This window comes from Carassius carassius, chromosome 3 (genome assembly GCF_963082965.1).
Source record: "Carassius carassius chromosome 3, fCarCar2.1, whole genome shotgun sequence".
Classification (NCBI taxonomy): Eukaryota; Metazoa; Chordata; class Actinopteri; order Cypriniformes; family Cyprinidae; genus Carassius; species Carassius carassius.
Window position 1 is genome coordinate 36,927,094 of NC_081757.1, and position 26,991 is coordinate 36,954,084.

Here is a 26,991-nt window from a genome sequence, read left to right on the forward strand (position 1 = left end):
AAAGCACCAAGTTGTTTACTCTTGCTTAAACCCTTGCCTGTTTCTGCATATTTGGCATGTCTTCAAATTGTGGTTAGCACTTCAGTTACTGAATCTGAATTATTTTCCAGTGTAAGGCATCAGCCATGATCTCATCACCTTTTGGCTCAGCCTGTTACAGTAGACACTCACTAAACTTTCGCTATTGATTGAGAGAGATTGCCGGATCTGAGCGAACCACTCTACAGTAAACATTTTGATTGTGTCTGGGAGGCTTCATGTTTACACTTTTGGGGGAGATAAACCCATGATTGGCATAGTTCCAGTAGTCAATGAAAAATATTCTGGGTTAATTGAATGTATTTTGGCATAAATTTTCTTACATCCTTAAGCATGTGATTTGATGCTAAAATACTTTATCCTATCCCAGTTTAATGTACAGGTTAAAATATGAGTAAGCCACTTGTAGGTGGATATGTCATTCTTCGAAAACACATGACAGTTTCTGGTTCAACAAATGGTGTGTCAAACAGAATTACATTTTTACCTGACCAATGGTAGATAAGGGTAGGCAATATTATTAGGAGACCTGTTTGGACACAATCAGCTTCCGAATGCATGGAGATGGGTTCTTTTGAGTTTGATTGGAAACCACCTAGCATACATCCAGAAACCCACACAACCACGAGAAGGCTATTTTGTATAATAGACTGTATGGGAAAAGACTAGCATGTTCATTGTTGACAAGTTGACATAATTGCATTTGTTTCTCAGCAGAAAGTCAGAATAATAGTAAAAAAATAGTAGCAACAGTCCAGAAACCCTATACTGTAGAAAACAACAGTAGTACAACCCCCATATCACTTTTTAAGCTTTTTTACTTGCTAGTGGAATATATAGGTCTCTTGTGAATATGTATAAATACAGTAAACGCTGTATATGAAGATTTTAAATGACTTAATGGTATTTTAAAAGTTTCGTGCATTTGTTTTTCAGGCCCAATTATGGAGGTAAATACTGTCTTGGAGAGCGCCGCAGATATCGAACCTGTAACCGTGACCCCTGCCCTGTGGACGAGCCCAGCTTCAGACACATCCAGTGCAGCCGCTTTAACACAATCCCATATAAGGGAAAGTTTTATAAATGGATACATGTAAATAACAGAGGTGCGCACATTATAACATTATATGTGCAGACATGTGCCATTCACGTTTTCATGTTTCAGCACTCTATAAATAGATTTCACAGATATGTTTGTGTCATTCCAGTTAATCCGTGTGAGCTGCACTGTAGACCTGTGAATGAGCACTTTTCCGAGAGGATGCTGGACACTGTCATAGACGGAACACAGTGCTATGAAGGCAGTCAGAGCCATGACATATGCATTAACGGCATTTGTAAGGTTGGTAATGGCTTTGACCTCTTTGCTGAGTCTCAGATGGTCCGTGTAAATTTCTGCTTGTCATTTTCATTGTAATCCATTGATGGTCTGTCAGCTTGAGTGTCAGTCTATTGTGAAATAATACCACAAGAGTCCGACAAAAACAGTGGGGTGTGAAATCATGAGAACAGCAAACAATCTTCCACTCTCTTCTTTTCAAACTTAATTCATATAAATATTTGAATGAGTCCTTGTATGACCCCAGACCCAAGTTACACACATTATTGTTAAATACAGAGAAGGAAGCTATTGTTTTCAATGAGGCTTTTATTCAATAAAGTAGTTAAACATTTTCTGCAAACATTTTCAGTTTCACTGAACCATCCCCTAGCCTCGTGAAACTGATGTAGACATTAAAACTGGAAATTTTTACGGAGAACTGTTACTTTTCTAAGCACTTAAAAATGAACACTTGAACAGCAGATGTTTAAGTGAAGTGTGTCAGTGAATGAAATGTTGCAGTTTTCTCTGAAACTGTCAACGCATAGCCTAGATTTATGCTTTAAAGGGTTAGTTCATCCAAAAATGAAAATTATGTCATTAATGACTCACCCTCATGTCGTTCCAAACCCATGAGACCTCTGTTTATCTTCGTAACACAGTTTAAGATATTTTAGATTTAGTCCGAGAGATTTCTGACGACCGAGAGCTTTCTATATGTCAGCAGCGTCACTGCAGTGTTGTGAACGCATTTACAACAGACCGGGAAGAGAAGATTCAATTCAATTCATTTCAATTCAATTCAAGTTTATTGGTATAGCGCCTTTTACGATACTAATCATTACAAAGCAACTTTACAGAAAATTAAGTTTCTACAATATTTAGTAGTAGCTTATAAGTGGTGACTGTCAGTTTATGTGCATATGACAGGATTTTTCAGAAAAATTAATACAAGGCGTAGTCAACCAGACGACGAACATTATTAACAGCAATTATTATATGATGCAATCACGCTTGTAGCAATATTTGTTAGTTCTGTATGTTGTTTTAGGGTTAGCATCATCTGAGGTCCTCTGATGGGTCAGCATCATCTCTTCTCAGGTGTTCTGGATCCAGACTGGAGCTTGTGTATATCCTAGTTACCATGGGATGTAAATTAAAATTAATTAGTTTAACCAAAAATAAAGAATAAAAATGGGCATTTGATCAGATGCAACTGCAGTCACAAATTATGAGATGCATTATTCTAATGCTTGGCGAAAGAGATGTGTTTTTAATCAAGATTTAAACAGAGAGAGCGTGTCTGAACCCTGAACATTATCAGGAAGGCTATTCCAGAGTTTGGGAGCCAAATGCGAAAAAGCTCTGCCTCTTTTAGTGGACTTTGCTATCCTAGGAACTACCAAAAGTTTTTTGACCTTAGGGAGCATGATGGATTGTAACATGATAGAAGACTAGTTAGGTAACATGGGAAATATGCTTTTCAAAAGACAAGTTGCTGTCTAGTATAACACCCAGATTTTCGACTGTAGAGGAAGTAACAGTACATCCGTCTAGTTGCAAACTGTAGTCTACTAGATTCTGTGTACTGTTTTTTGGTCCAATAATTAATATCTCTGTCTTATCTGAATTTAATAGGAGAAAATTATTGGTCATCCAATCTTTTAAATTTTTAACACACTCTGTTAGCTTAGATAATTTAGAAGTTTCATCTGGTCTTGTTGAAATATATAGCTGAGTATCATCAGCATAACAGTGGAAACTAATCCTGTATTTTCTAATAATATTACCAAGGGGCAACATGTATATTGAAAATAGAAGGCGACCTAGGATGGATCCTTGTGGCACTCCATATTTAACTGGTGATAAATGAGATGACTTCCCATTTAAATAAACAAAATGGTAGCGTTCGAACAGGTAGGATCAAAACCATCTTAGAGCCAGTCCTTGAATACCTGTATAGTTTTGTAATCAATCTATGAGTATATCATGATCTATGGTGTTGAACGCAGCACTAAGATCAAGTAAAACTAGCAATGAGATGCAGCCTTGATCTGACGCAAGAAGCAAGTCATTTGTAACCTGACTGAAATTCTTCATACAGATAGTTTTTTTGCAGGAAGGAGCTCAATTGAGCAGACAAAACTTTTTCTAAAATTTGAGACATGAATGGAAGATTTTGCCAGTTCACTAGGATCTAGTTGTGGTTTCTTAATAAGAGGCTTAATAACCGTCAGCTTAAATGGTTTTGGGATGTGACCTAAAGATAACGACAAGTTAATAATGTTGAGAAGCGGTTCTTCTTCTAAAGGTAACAACTCTTTCAGTAATTTATTGGGTACAGTATCTAATAAACATGTTGTTGGTTTAGATGCAGTGATAAGTTTATTTAGCTCTTCCTGTCCTATAGTTGTAAAACACTGCAGTTTATCTTTGGGTGCGATGGATGAAACTGAAGTATTAGATGCTGTAGAATCTACATTCGCTATTGTATTTCTGATGTTATCTATTTTATCAGTGAAGAAATTCATAAAGTCATTACTTTATGAATTACTTTATGAATGCTGAATAAAGTCGTAATTTTTTGTTATTTTTGGAACAAAATGTATTTTCGATGCTTCAACAAATTCTAACTGACCTTCTGATGTCACATGGACTACTTTGATTATGTTTTTCATACCTTTCTGGACATGGACAGAATACCGTACATACATTTTCAATGGAGGGTCAGAAAGCTCTTGGACTAAATCTAAAATATCTTAAACTGTGTTCCGAAGATGAACGGAGGTCTTACAGGTTTGGAACGACATGAGGGTGAGTCATTAATTATATAATTTTCATTTTTGGGTGAACTAACCCTTAAGTTCAAATGCAGATCTTCTACAGTATTACATTTAATCTATCTAAAATTGTGAATTATTGTTATGGCAATAGTATGAGGACCATATATTTATTTATCAGTCTCTTTATTTGAATACAACTAGAAAATACAGGAAATTTGTATGAAAAAAAATATAGACTACAATACCATGTGTTTAGTGTGACCTCCCTAATTAATGTCTTTGCTAACCCCTGCTATCACATGTCTAAAAGGTGTTTTACACCAGGTTTGTTCAAGGTGATCTCCTGTTTATTTTGGAGACCTGGGCATTACATGTTGTATGAGTTAGCTGTTTGCTAATATGTATAAGACCAACTCTCTGTAACATTATTCCATTCAAAATGCCAAAGATCACAGAAATTGACAAACATAAAATTTTAATTTTACATCAGCAAGGACACTCTCAAAGGGAAATCAGCAACAAACTAGATACCCAAGAAGTGATATTCAAGAAATCTGAAGAATCAGGAGAGCCCAAGGACAGAAAAAGAACTAGAAGGCCTATAAAACTAAAAAAATCAGATGAGAAGTTTCTTAGTTTCATCTTTGAGATGCCAGAGGAAGCCCAGCAAGGACCTGGCTCAGCAACTGGCAGCTTGATTGGGAGTGGTCTTTGTGTAAAGGGTAGCAGCCACTTTTTGGAAGGAGAATGGGGTGAAAAGGCTACGATATGCTAAAGCTCACAAAGATTGGAATGAAGATAAGTGGAAAAAAGTATTATGGATTGACATATCCCAGTGGTAATTTTTTGGATCCAATCATCAACAATATGTGAGAAGAAGAGTAGGAGGGAGATGGATGAATGAGTTTATGCCACCTTCTGTAAAACATGGTGGAGGGTCTGTCATGTTTTGGGGCTGCATACAAACCAGTAGTTTGATATTGTTTGTTTGAAAATGAGGAATAGCTATTGGTAAAAAAAAAAATTCTTTAAAGGATTGTTTATTTGCATAATTGTATTAAATGCGTTTTGAATTAAATGACCGGAATAAAAAAAAAATAAAAAAATACCTAAATAATATAGAGGCAGTATAGGATCACCTGGACAGAGAGAAAAAAAAAAAGACAGTCTACTCTAAATCTAAAGAAGAACTCTGGGAAGTGCTGAAAGAAGCCTGGTATAATATTATCAAAGATTACTCCAGAAACTTCATGACAGTCTCCCCAAAGAGTTGAAGATGTACATAGTTATAAGGGAGGACACACTAAATACTGACTTCTGCCTGTTTGTTATGGAAAAAGTGTGGTTTTAAATTTAGTGTACATATTTTCTTTATATTCTGTTTGTATCTTAATAAAGAAATGTAAATATATGGTCATTAAAACTTTGCTAAAATAACAAAGATGGTGGTGGCCAGTACCTTTGAACAATTCTACACTCTATATACAGAAAGCAAAATCAAAATTTGCTAAAAGTCTACTCACCCTCAGGCCATCCGTAGATGATTTTGTTACTTCACTGGAACAGATTTTGTTCAATTTAACATTATATCACTTTCCCAGCAATGGATCATCCGCAGTGAATGGGTGGTGTCAAAATGAGAGTTCAACCGGCTGAGAAAAATATCACAATAATTCCTATCACTCTAGTCTAATTGTGTAGTTAAATTTATGATCTGTCTCTTCATGTCAGTACTTAGGCTGTGATTATGAGATTGACTCGGACGCTGTTGAGGATCAGTGTGGAGTGTGCCATGGAAATGGATCTACGTGTGAAACAGTGAGGAAGACCTATAAGAACAGTGAAGGGCTCGGTTTGTAAAATGAGTTTCAGTTTATATTTTACTCAAAGCAGCATTAATTTGATAAATATAACATTGCATGTTTGTTTTCTTTCTACTTTATTTGTTTGAATAAGCTGAGGTCATTTTTGTCTCCCAGGGTATGTAGACATAGGTCTAATTCCGGAAGGAGCACGGGACATCCATATAGAGGAAGTTGCAGAGGCTGGGAACTACTTGGCATTGCGCAGCAATGACCCTGAAATATATTTCCTGAATGGTGGCTGGACGATCCAGTGGAATGGCGAGTATAAAGCAGCAGGAACAGTATTTACTTACGAAAGGACTGGGCAGCTGGAAAATCTATCTTCCCCCGGACCGACTCTGGAGCCAGTGTGGATTCAGGTACTCAGTCCCATGCTGAAGTCTCACATACTGCTTATGAGCAGAATCTAGCATGTGATGTTTGAGACCTGTCTCTTTTCACAGGCACCTGCAAAAGTGCTCTGCTAAACTAGGTCACAGTTTAGTGAATCTGTGCATGAAAAGTGGTTTAGAGTTTAAGGTGAGACACTGCAGGCAAAAACACTGTTTTTTCAAGCACCTGTCAATTTTGAGATTTTGGGCTTTTTGGTTTTTCATAAAGTGCTTTTTCAAACTAGTGGAAGGAAAGCATCCAAAAGACACTGTTAAGTGTTTCTTTTACAGCACTTTATCTGTTTGTGTCAATAGATTTCAATTACAATACATATTTTTAAAGGCCGTTTTCTCAAAATGAGTTTTTTCTTCAACACTGAGCCATAAATCTCCACTTCAGTTGCACTTACACACACCAAACTTGACATTTTTATTCCTGTCTATATTCTGAAGGTTTTTACAGAGGGATTTGTTCATATATATTTTCCTTGATTATATACAACATTTTATTCCCCCCAAAATTGTGAAAATATATTGTTTTCTGGCTCTTCAAAGTATTTTCTGAATTATGGAGTGACAAAAAAAGATAACCAGAATTCCCTCTGTAAAAACATTTGACTCTAATATGTCAAAAAAACTGACTTCATCTAGTGTTCAGATTTTTGTACTAGACATTTATGCAAATTAGCACATATTTCATTAAATAATGCCTCATTTGCATATTTAAATATAACATTTTTGAAAACTTGTAATACAAAAAATGTTTGCAATAATCAATGTAACCAATCAACTGGGTAAGTAAGGTGATAACTATTAGTTATTTTTTTTGCCCTATTCACCTGCAGTGTCTTGCCTTAAATAGGGACCTAAAATGGTATCCATTATAATTTAACATCTCACATTTGTTGCATGGAAAGATATACAAACAACTTATTTGATGAAAAAAGAGAACAGACGGTATTATCCATGGAAACATTTACTGCTTCAAACACTATAATGGATAACAGGCCTATTCTTTATGAATAATTAAAGCTGCCAATTTCTGTGAGCACAGAGCATTCGCTGCTTAAGTAAAGACTTCTAAAAAGAAATATACACATAAATATATGGCATCCTCCTTCAACAGTAAATTATTTAAACTGAGAAAGCATCTGACAAGATAAGTGAAATCAAAGGCTTAACCCAATGTATTTTCATAAAATGCAGGAAGTAGCTTTATGATCTTTTTCCGTAACAAAAGATTAAAGTATAAATTTATTCCATTCGTCATTTAAAAAGCAAAATGATTATGATGAATAAAATGACATACGCTGTGTTTTCCACCAACTGGCAACCCAGGGTGCCGAAATACAATTGGGTAAATTGGCAGTGGGCGAGTTTCACTAAATAAAACATAGACAGACATTCTGGCCCAGAACACACATTTTTAAAGGAGATTAACAGACTATAGCATCGTTTTTCAGATATACATGTTATCTTAGCATGTTTCTTAAATAACCGCAAACATATTATGGTATTTTTATGCTTTAGTACAGTCAAAATCTTACATACAGCACCTTTAAAGTGAAAATACTGTTTATTAGGGATTTGGGCTAGTATGTGTTACAGAGGGGCCCTCTAGACCTCTGTGGACCTCCTCCCACAGAGCGATTCAAGGTCTTTGGCTCACAGCCTTTGCGTGGGTGGAGAAAGAAGGATGTCTTCATCAGCAGGAGGCAGAAAAATGAAATATTCTCTTATCACTCTCCATATTCTTAAATCCCATGTGGAAGAGAGCAGCTTACAACCTCACTTTTGGGGTTTTACTGCTCTGCTGTGCAAAGACAAAAAAAAAAGTCTGTCATAATTATATGCTGTTTCATCTGTTGGGGAAATGTAATTTCACATTTTCAGATATTTTTAAATAGTTGCTGATCTCAACACTGAAATATGTACTTTACGTTATGGGCTGGCAAAAGCCTCACAATAAAATACATTCATACAGTCAAAATGGTGCAATGTATCACAATGTTGTAATTGAAATGTGTGCTAAAAATAATAATGTTGTATGCGATAATGCATACTTTCCGGTGTACAATATTTAATGACAAACATAATGGTCACTGCTAATATTATGGAATTAAACAAGAAAATTTTACTTTCCTGATACCTAATTTTAAGTACTTGACTTGTAAAAAAAAATTGCTAATTCATTAATTTGACCTTTTTCATAAAAAATAAATTAATATATAAAAAAATAATAATAAAAACAACTATACCAATACAATGTCATAGAATCCTGACAAATTGATATCTGATTATATGGCAATTGCCCTAGATTCTAAGTATGAGATTTATGGGTTTGTATTTTGTTTGTGTGTTGATGTATCAAGGTTTCTCTTTAATCTGCCCTCAATGTACTCCAGCTGCTTTTTCAAGAGACCAATCCAGGGGTGAGGTATGAGTACACCATAAGCAGAGACATTCTTGTCGACTCCAACAATGGCACTGCTGTCTCTTATTTCCAGTGGATTTATGGGGCTTGGACTGAATGCAGTGCCACATGTGGAACTGGTAAGGAGTCGTCTTATTGCACATTTCTGCTTTCAACCTACGCACATGCACAAGCTGAGCCAATCAGGACTGATTTGCCTATATATTTTAGGTAACCGCATTGTTATAGTTTCATATTATACTACAAATGGTAAAGAGTGCGGGAAATATCTGAGTTGATCTGTTTGTTAAATCTAGCTCTATAGCTAGTTTGAACAAACAGACTATAAATTAACTCTCTGGCAGATATTGCTTTAACAAAAAAATGCTGGCAGACAGGGAACTTCACTGAATTAAACAGGCCATGAACTTTATAGGAAACAGACTTTAGACCAGCTGATGCTACATGAACTAAAATTTAATGTAATTTGAAGCAAGACTTTATTAATGGTGGAATATTAACTGCATGGTCTAATAAGATATTAAAGTGCAGTCACATTTTCTTTTGCTCTGTGAAATTTTATGTGTGAAATTCAGTAATTTCACTTAAGGGCAAAAAAGTTTGCTTATGTTCAAGTTGATCACACAAATTCCCTGCATGGCTGCATGGTGGCTTCTGTGTGAGCGGTGCTCCATGCATCACTACACAATTGACAATAGACAATAGACCTTTTTTGCCAGCGAGATTTTACCATAACTTTGCTTATGTGACCACACCTTTGGACTGTGGACAGACATGGTGCACAAGTCATTACTAATGTTTGTTGTTCACGCACTGTTTCATGAATACTGTGCATGTAGCCATCTTAAAGGCCTCAATATAATTCAGACTAAATGGAATGAATCGATGTGATGTCATTTCGAACAAAAACAGGAGTTGTTTGTTTTGTTTGGAGTTGTTTTGGAAGTTTGAAACAGCTTGCCTAAGAGAGCTTTTCAGAAAAGTTTGCTTCAACTGGCAAACACCTACAAACTACAGTTGGTTTGTGGCTATTACATAAAAGGTAGGTGTGCTCTGGGGCTCTGCCTTCTTTGACATGGAAATGTTTATTTCCTGAGTAAATGCATAGTCACTGATGAGCTGCTTTATTGTAGAAATTAAAGTGTCTATATTTAAATATGTATTTATTTGTTTATTTAAATGCTGCTTAGTATGAAAAAAACATATATTTAGAAGCATGGATTTTGTCAGACGTCTAGATTTAATTTCTGTTATGTTGGTCTGGGTAGCACCGCCCGCAGTGAAACATCATTGTTTCAAAATCCTGCTTCACATAGGACTTTGAATAGCTCAGATTTTGCTGTTTTATCTATAATTTCATTCAACTCATTATAACATTATTACTATGAGTACCGAAACCCAGTATTAAAGGGGTAGTTTACCCAAAAGTGAACATTTACTCACCCTCAGGCTCCAAATATGTACCAGGTGACTTTTTTTTTTTTCAGTAGAACAGTAAATAAGATGTTTAGCTGAAACAATGGTCATTGGAGATACATCAAATGCAAGTTAACAGTTGCACATTTTTGAGAATAAAAGAAAAGCATATCAAAGAACACAAAATGAATACCTGTGGCTTTTGACAATATATTCAGTTTTAACAGTTGGTCTGTGCAAGAAACATACATGTTATTATATGTAATTCATGGTGATATGCACTTGAAAGGTGGTGGCAAAATGAAAGTTTTTATGGTTTCTCTTTGTGTAAAAAGGTGAGCTTTATTTGCTTTTTTATGTAAAACATCCTAATGTCGCATCAATATTGGATGCTATAGTGATATCATAATATATGTTAAATATATGTTAATAATCAGGGGTGCACATAAGTTTTTCAGCCTGGTTCTCATTAGAGCACCTGGAGATTTGGTTTGGTCCACAAACTTCACATAGTGTGACCCATTAAATATAACTATATAAAAAAGTAATAATCATGATAATAATATTATTGCATTTTATTCATTTCAGAAGAACCAAATTGAAACTAAATAATCATATTTTCCTGTTGCCTTAGGCTATTGATTACAGATAATAATGTTGTAAATAGTATTCGTTTTCTTTCACAGACTGATCGTTTCACTTCATAAGACCTCAATGTATCATCAGGAACCATGGGTTTTCATTTTGTGCTCCTTGATATGCTTTTTTTTTTTATTGCCAAAAATGTGTAGCTGCTAACTTGCATTTTATAACTCACTCAGATCAAAGTAGCAGCTTAAAATCATCAATGTTCTACTGAAGAAAAAAGTCAATTAATTTTAGATTTTGTGTGAATTATGGCTTTAAACAATCCCTGGGGTAAATTATGTAAGACTGTAGTATCAATAAGCTCGAACATTATTGATTATGCTTTCCATACTAGACAATAAAAAAAAAAAAAAATATATATATATATATATATATATATATATATATATATATATATATATATGTGTGTGTATGTGTATGTGTATGTGTATATATATATATATATATATGTGTGTATATATATATATATATATATATATATATATATATATATATATACTAGCCATACTAGCAGGAATTTTCATCTTTCTGCTATTGAGTTTAAGGCAGTGTTATGATTGTGAAAAATTTTGCCATTGTTGGTCATTCCTATAAAGACAAGATTTTTCACATTCAAAACACTTAAACACATTTTGAACTGCTGCATTGAGAATTGCTATAGTAACTCAGGGAGGGGAGGTTCAGGGAGAAAATTGTAATTTCTTTTAACTAAGTGAAGCAGGTTGAGGAGGTGATGAGAAGATGCTTGATAGCAAATCCATTAATAATGTCATTGATTAAACCCATTGCCTATCGCTCAATAAAATAATGACATTACACACATACTGTAGCATTACATTTGCCTGTAAGACTCTCACAGTTTGCTAGCTTATGAATTAACTGAATAAACTATAAGCTAACTGTCTGTTAGCTGTACGTGACCCAAATTATCTGTTTCTTCTATGTGGGTGCATGGGAAAGTGAATTTTTATAATGACGACAAAATCTTTCCAACAAAGAAATAAATCACTTTCTTTCAGCTTGTTGAACACACACTTTTATTTGTAAACTTCCAGTGTGTGATGGCTGAAGCCGAAGATATGTTGTGCATGGAATTCAAATGAAATTGCCATGCAATGCTTGCCTAACCCACTCTGATTGGTTCAGTTGTCCTTCATAGGCATATATGATAGAAAATGTGTTCATAGTCATTTGTGTACTTTGTATTGAGAAACGCGCGCAGACCTACATAACCACTATTTGCCTAATCTTCACAGTACTTTAGACCGTGGTGCAAGAGCAGAAAGCAACAGGTTTGGGGGGGGGGGGTAGTTCCTGGGGAAAACATTTCCTAGTACAATTGTTCTGGATAATTTCAGTGGAAACGTGGCAATTGTTTGACAAAATATATGGTGTTCAAATCTATTTGAAACCATCACCATTTGTTTTGTTATGGGGTAGCTGTGGCCTAATAGTTAGAGACTTGGACTAGTTACCGGAAGGTTGCTGGTTCGAGTCTCGGTGCTGGCAGAAGTTGTAGGTGGGGGAGAGTGAATGAACAGTGCTCTCTTCCACCCTCAATATCCATGGCTGAAGTGCCCTTGAGCAAGGCACTGAACCCCCAGTTGCTCCCCGGGCGCTGCATATATAGCTGCCCACTGCTCTAGGTGTGTGTCCACGGTGTGTTCACTTCTCACTGCTGTGTGTGTGCACTTGGATGGGTTAAATGCAGAGCACCAATTACGAGTATGAGTTACCATACTTGGCAAATGTCACGACTTTCACTTTCACTTTCCATGAGAAAACACTTTCCAAAATGGGGCCCCAATGGAAATAAGTTCTGCAACTTCATTGGGTTATCCTTGACAAAGAAGTTGTAGCCCAGATGGCTGCTACTACTTATGTCAAATATACTCAAACTCAGTTGGAAAATCTATGCAGTTTCAGAAAGCCTTCAAAAAATAGCCTGCATCTCACAATGTCCCTGAAATTATTGTTTTGCTAAATTAAGCTGTAATTCATGCTAACGCACGAACAATCCCACAACATTTAAACAAAAACATATTAGTCGATTGCCCATAGCACTACTGGTCTTAAGGTAAGAGGAATTAATTAGAAATTAAGCATCTGAAATGCTAATTTGTTATTCTAAAATGCACAAATTATCATATACAGTAGGCCTACAGTGCCTTCTCCTACAGCAGCAAAATAGTAAAAAGTTACATTTTTGCGCAAATTAATCAGGTAGTGAAGATTTTTTTTCTCTTCAACTCACTAGATGGAAATGGTGCTTTGTTTACAAATGTTTTATGCGTTATTCCAATTTTGCACATATTTTGTAATTTGTATATATTTGTACAATAATTTTATAGCTGCTCATATTTTTATGTTCCTCTGTCTGAATACCTTCAGTTTTTTCTCTCAACACAATTTTGTCTGATATGTGTGTAGCAGATTTTTTTTTTTTATTCAATAGCTTACAATTTTTACAAATTACTTTATTGCATGCTTTTAAGGAACTCTTAACTATAACTTTATGTGGGTAGGCTAGTTTAAATGTAAAACATTGTCATTAATTCGTTGAATTCCCATTTGCAATACAGAAGGCAAAAATAGTTTTAGCATAGCATATAGTGTACCATAATGTACGTGATTCCTTATAACATGTACATTTTGGTATATCGCATAAAAAATGTTGAATGGGAACGCCAAGATTAATTCTAAAAATGATTAAAAACTTTATGTACTCAACTAAGTAGGTTAAAATTCTTACACGGTAAGAAAACATGCACATAAACTGATGAAAACACTTTTACCGAAAAAAATTCTTAATGTGCCTCAGAAAATAAGATGACATGACCGCATTTCATCTATGAGCTCTGAAGCCCGTAATTCACTTTATATACAAATTATCATATAGGCCTACAGTACAGTGCCTTCTACAGCAGCAAATGATTCCTGATGAAAATTTCCTTTTGCTCAGCTGCACATGCAATCTTAACAGATGTCTGTGATTATTGTTCAGTGCTGCAAAAACATGCTGCAAACGGAATAAAATAAAGTCTAATAATTAATAATTATTAAATAAGTTTTAATATTTAACTTTATTCAAGTTATAAAGTTCTATACAGGTGCATCTCAATAAATTAGAATGTTGTGGAAATGTTACTTTATTTCAGTAATTCAACTCAAATTGTTAACCTCGTGTATTAAGTAAATTAATTGCACACAGACCAAAATAGTTTAAGTCTTTGGTTCTTTTAATTGTTATATTATTATTGAGAAACAAGATACCAAAAAATGCAGATAAGCTGAAGGCCACTGTCAAAGAAAGCTGTGCTTCCATACCACCGCAGCAGTGCCACAAACTGATCATCTCCATGCCACGCCGAATTGAGGCAGTAATTAAAGCAAAAGGAGCCCCTACCAAGTATGGAGTACATATACAGTAAATGAACATACTTTCCAGAAGGCCCACAATTCACTAAAAATGTTTTTTTATGGTCTTATGAAGTATTCTAATTTTGTTGAATTGGTGGTTTTTTGTTAAATGTGAGCCAAAATCATCACAATTAAAAGAAACAAAGACTTAAAATACTTCAATCTGTGTGCATTGAATTTATTTAATACAAACCCAATTCCAAAAAAGTTTGGACACTGTACAAATTGTGAGTAAAAAAGGAATGGAATTATTTAGAAATTCTCATAAACTTATATTTTATTCACAATAGAATATAGATAACATATCAAATGTTGAAATGTCATGCCAAATATTGACTCATTTTGAGAGATCTACACATTCCAAAAAAGTTTGGACAGGTAGCCATAAGAGGCCTGAAAAGTTAAATGTACATATAAGGAACAGCTGGAGGACTAATTTGCAACTTATTAGGTCAATTGGCAACATGATTGGGTATAAAAAGAGCCTCTCAGAGTGGCAGTGTCTCTCAGAAATCAAGATGGGCAGAGGATCACTGATTCCCCCAATGCTGCGACTCGAATAATAATGGAACAATATCAGAAAGGGGTTTCTCAGAGAAAAATTGCAAAGAGTTTGAAGTTATCATCATCTACAGTGCATAATATCATCCAAAGATTCAGAGAATCTGGAACAATCTCTGTGCATAAGGGTCAAGGCTGGAAAAACATACTGGATGCCCGTGATCTTCGGGTCCTTAGACGGCACTGCATCACATACAGGAATGCTACTGTAATGGAAATCACAACATGGGCTCAGGAATACTTCCAGAAAACATTGTGAACGCAATCCACCGTGTCATTCGCCATTGCTGGCTAAAACTCTATAGGTCAAAAAAGAAACCATACAAAGAGGAAGATGCGACAAAGAAGACCCAAGACAGTGGAGCAACTACAAGTCTGTATTAGACAAGAATGGGACAACATTCCTATTCCTAAACTTGAGCAACTTGTCTCCTCAGTCCCCAGGCATTTGCGGACCGTTATAAAAAGAAGAGGGGATGCCATACAGTGGTAAACATGGCATTGTCTCAACTTTTTTGAGATGTGTTGATGCCATGAAATTTAAAATCAACTTATTTTCCCATTAAAATTATAAACTTTCTCAGTTTAAACATTTGATATGTCATCTATGTTGTATTCTGAATAAAATATAGAAATTTGAAACTACCACATCATTGCATTCTGTTTTTATTCACAATTTGTAGTGTCGCAACTTTTTTGTACACGAGTTTCACAATTTGAGTTGAATTACTGAAATTAACTTTTCCACTGCGTTCTAATTTATTGAGATGCACCTGTAGTTCCCTTTCAGTCAGTCACAACCAGTGTTGATCATCGTACTTTAAAAAAGTAATTAGTTACAGTAACAAATTACTTCTCCTAAAATGTAACTGAGTTAGTAACTCAGTTACCACATTGTAAAAGTAATTAGTTACTCAGCAAAGTAACTGTGACATTATTTTTTATGTTCCATAATGCTATTATGTCATATAACATCTTTAATATATAAGATGTTTATATTAACTGATTGAAGAATAAAAACACTAAGTATTTTAGAAAATGTTGTATTTATTTGAACTCAATAGATTGCAGCCTGCCATATGATATGCATAGAAATAAAGCATATAAAAAATAAATATTGAAAATAAAATTCAAGCGCAAAATTAAGACAAATTTAAACTTGGGTAAAAAGAAACAAAGGAAAACCTGGCCATTAGTGCAAATCTCTGTAACTGTATATTAGGCCTAACGTTACTGCACAATAAACAGAACACTATCCAACTCTTATGGTGCGTTCACATGAAATACTTTTAAAACTAGGTTTATTCGCGCAAGTCGCGTCTGGTGTGAACACAGCATTAAATATTCATTACAGTAACATGTTAGCATGTTTTGATGCGAGGTGGTTCATAAGATGTGGATAAAGTCGTGGATAAAGTCTTTTTTCCTGGGCATACCGTGCATGTTACAGAAACATTCTCGCCTTTAATTCCCGGTACTTCCAGTTCGAGAACGCCATTACCGCTGATGCCGTCTTGTTTTTAGTGGTTGTCAAAACGTGCAGTGACAGTGAGACAGTGTGAGCAGGGCACCGCCCACCCAGCCAATCATCATCAGATTTGCAACGGTGTCAGGCAGCTGATGTGTAGACACTAACCAAAGCATGACACCTCGCGCTTTATTCAACCAAACTGTAGTAACGCGACACTTTACATTCTCAGTAACGAAAACGGTGTTGCAATGATGGGAAAAGTAATTAATTAGATTACTCCGTTACTGAAAATTTAACTCCGTTAGTAACGCCGTTATACTTAAAGGCCATTACTCCTAACACTGGTCACAACGAGTCACGTCGTGAGTGACGAATTGGGATCTTTCTTCGAGAGACCAATCTACCTCGACTGTAACTACATGAGCCAATGGATATTGGCAAGTGGGGATTCCATCCAACTGCCGCTGATCACAGTGTGAGCATAAAAAGGAAGCAGGTGAAACGCATAACCGCTTTTTGCTTCGGAGCGATAGCATTGTTCTGCTCCTGCCATAATTTTGTTGTGATGATGAATTCAACATGCTCTAGGGAGCTTTTTGTGTTGGCGGACAGCGCATCAGCAGTGTCAAATGGGTTGTGCACTTCAGGCTGCACTACCCCCTTTTGTACTGCAAGCGGCCATCTCCCCAGTGTGTCTCAGCCCATTAAAAAGAGCATTCCCCTGAAAGTGCTAATTTTTTAAATGAGCTTACACAGGTGCATCTTTGTAAAGATGATGGATTATCTTTTTAAAGATGCCGTTTCACCCATGCGTTTCTACATGCGGTCATTACCTGGCGCCGGGTGATGGTCACGATCGCTGCCTCACGTGTCTGGGTGTAACAATTTTTTGTAGGTTGGGAAAGAGGCCGGAACCGACTAACATTCAAATAAATATTTTACAATAAAATAAACACAAAATAACAAAACAGGCCCTCACGGATGTTGTGCACAAACAGAACCAAAACACAAAATAAAATCCAGGCCTGGTTCTCTCTCTTCTTTCACTGTCGTTACTCCTTCATTTATTCTTCCGGAACTCCTCCGTGGGACTGAGACTGGTGAGTGGTGCAGATCTCACTCATTATCAATTACTCCACTGGCCGTCCCACTCGTCACACTGGGCAATAAACATGCTTAGGTAGCGTTCGTGGATGAGTCATGTTCCCACTGCTGGAAGATGACCTTCTCGGAGCTGCGGACCAGGCTCTGTTATCTCCAGGGGAGCAGAGCTCCATTGCCTCTGCCTCGATCTAGTGTTTGTCGTGGCGGCAACCAGGTGAGGACTACTTTGGGCAGTAGCACGGGCAGTCTGAGGGTAACAGTGGTGGCAAACCCTCCAGGGAACTAACCCTCGGGGACTTTCACTCCTCTAGCACTTCGCAATCAGTCAAAAGTTGGCTATGCTTTTCGGGGCCGCCGAGAGAGTAGGGCTCGAGTGGAAATCTCCACCACGTCCCGAGCCCTAGAGGTAGGACAATTGGTTGTTCAGGGTGGCTTGCACTTGTTCTCTGCGCCCCACCCTGGTGCCTTTTTTCCCAGAGGTACATGAGGAGCTTACCAGGTCATGGACAGCACCTTTTACTACCAGTAACCGACCTGCTGGTTCCTTCTCCCTCACCACCCTTGACGTTAGGGGTTGGACAATATATCAATATGGCCATATATTGTTGTCCTTCTACATGCGATAACAAGAATTGATATTGAGTGCCAAATATCGATATTTTAATTATTACAATAAGGTGCTCTATATAGATTTCCCTTCTCCGTGGCTGGGCCATTTCCACCTTCTTTCCAAAGCACACTGAGCAACCATAAACCATTCTCTATGAAAATGGGGAAGCACAAGGAACTGAAGGATTAACAAATTTCCAGCCACTGTATTAGCTCTATTGCTATATGTATATATGTTTATGAAAATGAGAAGTAAAAAACTGCCCCAGAACAGCTTTCAATGTGGACCATAGGCACTGATCACATTATTACTGCAGAGCACATATTCAGTCCATGAGAAGTCTAACCTCTGCTCGAATCGCATGTGGATTTCCCTCACTATATGAGTGAGAGAGAGTGCCGCCGCAGCCGCCGCCACCTCGTCCAGTTTTATATCAAGAAAGCTGTATGCTCTCTCGCCCTTTAGATATTACAAGTATGTGTTATGCTGTGTGGGCAGTGGGCACCGACCGAAAGAAACATAAATCTGCACCTATGGCATGGACAACAAAGAGAAAACTTGCTCTTAACCCTCTGAGTTCTAGGGGGTTTTGGGGGCCTGGAGAAGTTTAGACATACCCTGAATTTTGTGCTTTTTCAGTTGCTTCTAAAAAAATTAGTGGTTAAAGTCTGAAAACACTGTATTTAGTACAAACTGGGCTACAATAATATGTAAATATCATGTACTGTAAAGGAGCGTCCACCACACAGACACCATGAGTGTACTTTGTATTAATGTATTTTTTGGAGAGATGTTTTTTTTTTCAGAGAAAATATATTTTATAAAAATATTTCATATATATTTCACAACCGGTATGTTGTGACATTTCAATTGTTTTTTTAAAGATAATTTTTGTTGTTCAATTTAACAATATATTTCTTGCAGTTCAAAGCGTCAAGTGTCTTGTATTTATCTTGGACTTATATTCATTCTTCGTTTTTAGTTTTTCTTAAATTGTTTCCTTAAAACATTTGGCATGGTTGGGCTTAGATAGGCCTTGCATGAATTGCCCAGTTAGGACTCACATAAGATCCTTACAGAGCCCACTTTAAGCCCATAGGGGCATTCATGGTTGAATCCTGGTGCAAGCCCACTTTAAACCCCTTTAGGCAGGTGGGGCCCAAATAGGTCTGACATGAATTACCCAGTTAAGACCCACATAAGACCCTTACAGGTCCCACTTAAAACCCATCTTGGCATCCACGGCTGGCCCCCGTGTGGATCCCGGGTGCAAACCCATTTTAAAAGCCCTCTAAGCAGGTGGGGCCCAAATGGGTCTGACATGAATTGCCCAATTAAGTACCCTTACAGGTCCCACTTTTAGTATGTCTGGGCTTCCACGGCTTGCCCCAATGTGGATGCCGGGTGCAAGCCCATACATAATGGGGCCCACATTTGCCGCCCATGATGCCCTCATCTGGGCCCCACATGTCATTGCTGGCTTGGTAGTTTTAAGTATACTGTTATTTTCTTTACATATAGCTTACAAGTTAAATCACAGATAACATGTTGTGCCAGTGGAAAATAAATATAAAAAAATAAAAATAAAAGTTTAAAGAGTTAATGTTCTTAATTAGTACGAATATACACAAATAATCAGAACACATATCATCTCAATACATTTAAAATGGTCTTCTTTAGGGGCCGTTCACATATCGCATCTTTTGCGTGCTCAAGTTTGTTATTTCCAATGTAGGCGCGCGGTATGCGTGCTCATAATGTAAGCGACGCCGCATGACAAGAACTAACCAATCAGCTTCATCCTTTCCCGTAACAACGTTGAAAGCTCAGCCAAGACGAAGGAACAGCTGACCATAGCTGTATATGGATAGCCATTTTTAAATAGCAGAGCTACTAAAAGCGATTCTTAGTGCTGCAAATCCATTTATCCTTTGCTGAAATTTCCGCGTGTTCATGGAGAGAGTGGGTCATGGTTGCTTAGCAATGACAGACGCCTCAGGAGTGCAACTGCCCAAGCGCTTTGGAAAGAAGGAGAAAGCGCCGCGCCTAGAGTTTTCCACGCGTTTTTAGGCGTGATATGTGAACGGCCCCTTATAATGATGACTCTTCCCACCTGCCTCACGATGGTCCCGCAGGACAGACAGCACCACTGCAGGAGGCAAATGCTAGTATGCATGGCTCAATAGATAAAATAAATTTGACTTTTGTTTTAAAGTTCTCCTATCTGTACCTATTTAACGTACTCCCTATTGGTCTGCTAGTGCCGCTGTAGAAGGAAAATACTAATTTACTGGGAAAGTGAACAAGCTCTCATATTATAAAAAATGTATGTAGCTTTTTTATCTTGCAGACATCATCAGAATAAAATCTTTAAAGGGATTAAAAAAAAAGTTTAAAATTAAAGTTAACTTACCACACTCTTGTGGGCTTTTATCTTCACAATAAATCTGTCATGGTGCCATGCCATCGTAGGGGAGATGTTTAATAACACCTACAACCTAATAACACCTAAAATGCAACTCATTAAACTCTCTGTGCTGTCTGTTTTGGGGGGATAGACATTGATTAGACTTTATTTATTTATCTATCACAATGTGTTGATACTTTACTACATGCTAGGTGTGGATAAATTTATCATCTATTATTTAACAATGCTTTTGATGATGATAAGAACTTTGTCTGTTGCTCTTATGAATGTTTTTAGCATGATTTTTTTAAAAGGTTAACTACCAAACCGAATGAAATAGCATAGAATTCTTCATTACCAGAGTTTGCCGTTTTTATTCTGTAAACATTTAGTTTTATGCTCCCCACAAAGATCTGGCAACTGTGGCCGAATCCTCACTAGCAACTCTCTCTCAAGCCCTGTTTGGTGACTAGATAGTGATTTACACATCCAACACATTTGCCCACAAAGATAGCATTTTAAATCTATTATGAAGCACGTCCATGTATATGCTCACATTAAAAGCTTTTTTATTGAAGTGGAAACGTTATAATGGGTGATTGCATTACACGCAGTAATATTCAAGAGCATTGAAACATGTTTTCAGCTTCTGCCCCATGAATTGTATTAATAAAACATCCTACTTAAAGTTTGCTGGTTAACTCTCAACAGCTCTGTGAAGGATTATTACATGGCACCAATAGTTCTTTATTAACATAGATTTGAATTTCATATTAAATAAATTACAAAAATACAATTGAATAAGAGGAAACTATGCCCATACTACAAGTGCACAAGTCTCAATAGTGTTGAAGAGTTTCAATATGACTTTTTTTTAGATGCAATTACCCGCTACTCATCTTTAATTTGACTGAAGTGCTCAAACAAATGACATCATTTAATTGGTCTGGCACAGCAGGTAAATCAATTATTCTATATCATAACAGCAGAATTACAAATGAAGGGCTCCCATTAGATCAAATAACATGTAAAATGAATTAAGCTATGTATTCATGTTCAAAGTTATCAAAAAAATATACATTTTAAATAATTTAATCAAACTTAGGTCATAAAAGGTTTTGGGGTTTAAATTTTTGTCACTCTGATAACAATGTTAAACATTTATCTACACATACAGCAAAGATTAAATAAGCCTGTTTTGCTGCTATCTGTATTTTAGAACCACAGGACTGTTAAGATTAAGATTTTTTATATTATTATTATTATTACATTCAGCATAGTCATATCCTAGCATATATGTCTAGAGTTTATTAAATAGGACAATGTGAAAATTTTAATCCAAAATTTTATCAAAACACAAGAAGATCATTGGCTAGTACTTGTGTTCTTAAGGAACACTGGATTATTAAACACTGCCACTCTCTAAATCCCAGCCAAATTAAAATGTGAAGAGACATATTGAAGGAAAATTATTAGAGTTAGTGGCATTTCACGTGCAACGTATCTTTTTTGTAAATGGCTGCTCAACAATTAGTCTTTTTTCAGGTGTGCAGAGGCAAGTTGTGCACTGTGTGGAGAGAACATCTGGAATTGTTGAGGAACATTACTGTGATCCATCTACTAGGCCGGATGACAAGCAAAGCAACTGTAATAAGGGGGCATGTCCTGCCATGTGAGTTTTACTGCTGGACAGTTCAGTACTTTACACACCCATCAGCAGCAGTCCACTAGATTGCTTTTAAAGGCAATCATCATCAGTGCAGTAAATTCCTGTGATGTTTGTTTGTCATCAGATGGTGGGTTGGAGAGTGGCAGAAGTGCTCATCTAGCTGTGGGGACATTGGGCTTAGTAAGAGAACGGTGCTGTGTATTCAGAGCCTTGGGCTGGATGAGCAACAAGCGCTTCAGCCAGCTGAATGTCAACATTTGCCTAAGCCTGAGTCAATTGTTCGGTGTAACACACATGTGTCCTGTCCTGCTGACTGGACCACTGGAAGCTGGTCAGAGGTGAGCATATATCAGCCACAAGGAACATCTCTTGAAGTTCAAAGAGTGACAAGACTATATATGATTATGATTCATATTTTTATAAAGCATACAAAATGATATGTGAAGAAAGGTTTTACTGAGATTGTCTGTGCAGCCCTCACATTTTAGTAGAACTAACAAAACTAATCCTTCAGTTCCATGATATATGTCATTGCACCAATGTATTACCTGCTATTATAGTCTGAAAAAAGTATGTAATTTATGTAAAGTGCATTTTAAGTCCAATCAAAAATCATGGTTTTTGGTTTAAAGGGTTAGTTCACCCCAAAATAAAAATTCTGTATTTAATTACTCACCTTCATGTCGTTCCAAACCCATAAGACCTTCGTTAATCTTCGGAAAATAAATTAAGATATTTTTGATGAAATCTGAGAGCTCTCTGACCCTCTGTAGACAGCAACGCAACTACAGTGTTCCCAGGTCCAGAAACGTAGTAAGGACATTGTTAAAACAGTCCATGTGACATCAGTGGCTAAACCCTCAGTTTTGCGTAGCTACAAGAATACTTTCTGAGCACAAAGCAAACAAAATAACATTTTATTAATTATTCATTAATTATTAATTAAAGTATAATTTATTTAACAGTTCTTCTCCCTTGAGTTATTTTGGAGAGTACCCAAGAACGTATTGGATATAATCAGCATTGTTTACATTCAGGGGAGAAAGCGTGTGCATAAACGTAATCTGAAAAGCATGCGTATGCATTGTGATACTCTCTAAAATGGCAGAAGACATAACTCGGGGAGAATAATTTTTTAATAAATCTTTACTTTTGCTTTCTTTGCACTCAAAAAGTATTCTTGTAGCTTTCAAAACTGAAGTTGAGCCACTGATGTCACATGAACTGTTATACCGATGTCCTTACTCTGTTTCTGGACCTTCTGGATTACAGTTGCGTTGCTGTCTATGCAGAGAGCGTTCACATTTCATCAAAAATATCTTAATTTATGTTCTAAAGATGAACGAAGGTCTTATAATTTTGGAATGACATGAGGGTGAGTAATTAATAACAGTATTTTCCATTTTGGGTGAACTAACCCTTTAAGCACCTCAAAGAAAAAAAATAAAATAAACTATTTTGTTTAAATTGTATTTTGACTTGATGTGCTGGTGTACAGAAAACTAAAGAAATTATTATAGGGTTTTTTAATATATAGCAGAACATTTGCACAGTAAACAATAAAACACACACACACACACACACATATATATATATATATATATATATATATATATATATATATATATATATATACATATATACGTATATATACATATATACGTATATATGTATATATACATATATACGTATATATGTATATATACATATATACGTATATATGTATATATACATATATACGTATATATATATGTATATATGTATATATATATGTATATATATACGTATATATGTATATATACATATATACGTATATATATATGTATATATGTATATATATATGTATATATATGTATATATATATATATATATATATATATATATACTCTTTAAAGGGGTCTTATGATGTTGCTAAAAAGAACATAATTTTGTGTATTTGGTGTAATGCAATGTGTTTATTTGGTTTAAAGTTAAAAAACTTCGCTTTTTTGATGATTAAAAATCATCGTTCTGAAAAGCAAGGTGTGCTCTGATTGGCCAGCAACCCAGTTCATTGTGATTGGCCTCAAGCGTGTGACTGAAATGTCCCGCACCTTAACACTGTGATGCTGTCTCACAGCAGGACGAGACTGCCCTGCTCCTGCACATCCCATCATCGGTTCTCTTTAGCAGTTTAGTCAATGTACTGTTAGGAGTAACTGAATAACTCGGGATATTGGTTTATTTCGCATCAGAAGGAATGTCAGGCACTTTATAAACTGAATAACTTAAGTAATTTGTGGATTAGTGTGTACTGGAGACGCAAACCATTTCAAACGATTCAGTTCAATTTGGTGAACTGGTATGACCAGTTCACTAAGAAGATCCGGTTAAATAGAACAATTTGTTATCTATCCGCAAATCACTAGATGAGACAAAACCAATAAGACCCATTACAAATTAGTCATTAGACATAATTACTGATTATAATGACTTTTACTGTTTTTTTATGCGTTGCATTGCATATTGTACTGCGTAAACGTAAAACCATGTTTGCATTTGTGATCGGAGAAGCAACAAGCCTACTCTACACTGCTCAAAACTCACATTGGAATCATCATTAGCAAATAATTTAAATTATCGTTACTTACAGGCTGTGAGTCAGAATCGCCAGTCTGTCCTTGTGAAGTTGGAACTGCTTCACTGGCCATTGTGCCACAGCCGCATTGTAGGCTACTGGTTCAGGAAACAGTCCTCATCCTCCATAAAATGAACACCACACATCTAAATATATTCATGTTGTAAATACAACTTAACCACTGATTTTTAGTTGTGTCCTCTTTTGGACGACATATAAATACACATTTTATATAAATACACACACATGCATGTATTTCAGAAAAATATGTTATGTTTATATATTAAATATATTTATTTATAATATAAATTATATGAATATAAATATAGACATGTAAATACTAGAAATGTGATGAGATCTCCCCTACTACACATGCTTGATGATTATTCCTTGCTTTCTCTTAAAACAAACTTCAGATTTTACTTTATTGGATAACAATATTTAAAAAAATTTTGATTAAACATTGTTATAGAAAACGGTCTCATTTTATTTTTAAATCATTGCGAGACAATTTTCTGACTTTAACAGCTCTTACACACTGCTTCTTCCACAGTGTTCAGTGAGCTGTGCTGCTGGTTTCCAAATACGTGATGTGACCTGCAGCTGGAATACTGATACGGACTGTGATCCAAAAGTCAAGCCTAATTCAACTATGCCATGCTATCTTCAGGACTGCCCCATACATTCGGACACCTTTGGCAATGACTGGTCAGGAAGTGGAGCATCCAGCAAAGAATTTCTCAATGAGATTAAAGTTATACCCCACTTTAGTACTACTAAAAATCAGCCCATGGGCAATGTTGACCTCAATGACATTATAGAAGATGATTTTTCACATTATAGTCATGTTGAAAAGTCCTCTGACAATTCTATTGTGAAAAATCTTCAAGTTGATGATTTTTATTACGACTACAATTTTATAAGATTCCATGAGGATCTGTCATACGACTTTGATAAAGATGAAAATGATATGTTTGATAACTCAGGAATAAAACATGGAGACATTACTCTTACAGGGACAGATGTCCCTATAACTACCTCATCGCCATCCACCACTGCGGACCAACACAGTACCACCATGCATTCTGACAGCATTACAGTCAAGGGTACAGAAGGTCATGAACCTCAGAAGAAAGACATACTAGATGAAAATAATGATGAGCTATTTGCTGAGGATTACTTCCTGCCTGTCATTACAACAATTGAACCATCTTCTGCAGTTACCAGGTTATTTAGCAAATGGAAGGACAATGATAGTGACTTCAGTATTACAAGGAAACCTCCATCAACTGCATATGTGTCCACTCAGGACAAGAAGATATTATCATATGAAACTGAGCCAAACATATTTTTGACTCCGGACCCACATACAAATTCAAACTCAAATAACCATGACATTTACATAGGCGATAAAAAAGATAAAACCATAATGGCAATAACTGAAGTTGAGAATGAAGAGGAGTTTGGCGAGGATGTTCCTGGAGGTGAAAGTGAACTACACCATGGCATTCAAAATTATGAACATCCTTTAGATTATGTGTTTAAGTTTGAAACTTATGAGAACAGACATGTTCATATTCCCACTACTCCATTACAATGGCGTACGGCCTCACCAACAGTCTCACTGAGTGCGACTTCTCAACCATTGGAGCTTCTCAGCAGTGCTTCTAGTGATGATTTTGCAAAACATAAAGTTCTGAGTGAACCATCATTTAACACTAAGGAGAGTGAATTCACTGTAAGAGAGTTCACTACGACCTCAGATAGCCTTTCTCAAGAGTATGTTCCTTTTCCATCTTCCTCTGTTCCAGCCAAACATTACAGTAACATGGCCTCAGCAGCTGGAACAACAGCTCTACCTCCTACAGAAATGGAAAGTGATTTTGAGCCTCCACTCTTCACTCCAAGTGATATTCTGGACACTACAGTTGCTACAGAGACTCAACATTGGTATTCCAGAGCCAGTGCACCACCCAAAACTAATGGGCCTAGAATAGATCCTTGGGGAACTCCGGTCCACTTGACAGAGATTGACAACAATGAGATTATTATTGCCCGAATGCCAAGACCTGCTGGGCTTAATCCCTCTCTGTCTACTCCTTCTGAGCAGCCATCTCAGGACACTAGCAGTGAGCATTCAGTGCATTATTTTAGCCCTGCGATGCCCACTGGGCTTTTCATGCCTTCTCTTTCCCCATCAGCCTCCCCTGCACACTGGAAAAAAGGAAACTGGAGTGCTGTGAGTAGTTAATTAT

At 36.3% G+C, this 26,991-nt stretch overlaps 1 protein-coding gene across 1 annotated transcript in view; it reads left to right on the forward strand.

Moving 5' to 3' along the window:
- The window catches only part of LOC132126053 (A disintegrin and metalloproteinase with thrombospondin motifs 7-like), a 92,753-nt gene that overhangs the window by 43,247 nt on the left and 22,515 nt on the right, over positions 1-26,991 (forward strand). The window contains exons 12-19 of the mRNA XM_059537054.1: positions 976-1,145; positions 1,248-1,381; positions 5,875-5,995; positions 6,123-6,367; positions 8,785-8,932; positions 21,996-22,122; positions 22,244-22,457; positions 25,290-26,975. Of these exons, the coding sequence (XP_059393037.1) occupies positions 976-1,145; positions 1,248-1,381; positions 5,875-5,995; positions 6,123-6,367; positions 8,785-8,932; positions 21,996-22,122; positions 22,244-22,457; positions 25,290-26,975 (2,845 nt within the window). The remainder of the gene's footprint in view (positions 1-975; positions 1,146-1,247; positions 1,382-5,874; positions 5,996-6,122; positions 6,368-8,784; positions 8,933-21,995; positions 22,123-22,243; positions 22,458-25,289; positions 26,976-26,991) is intronic.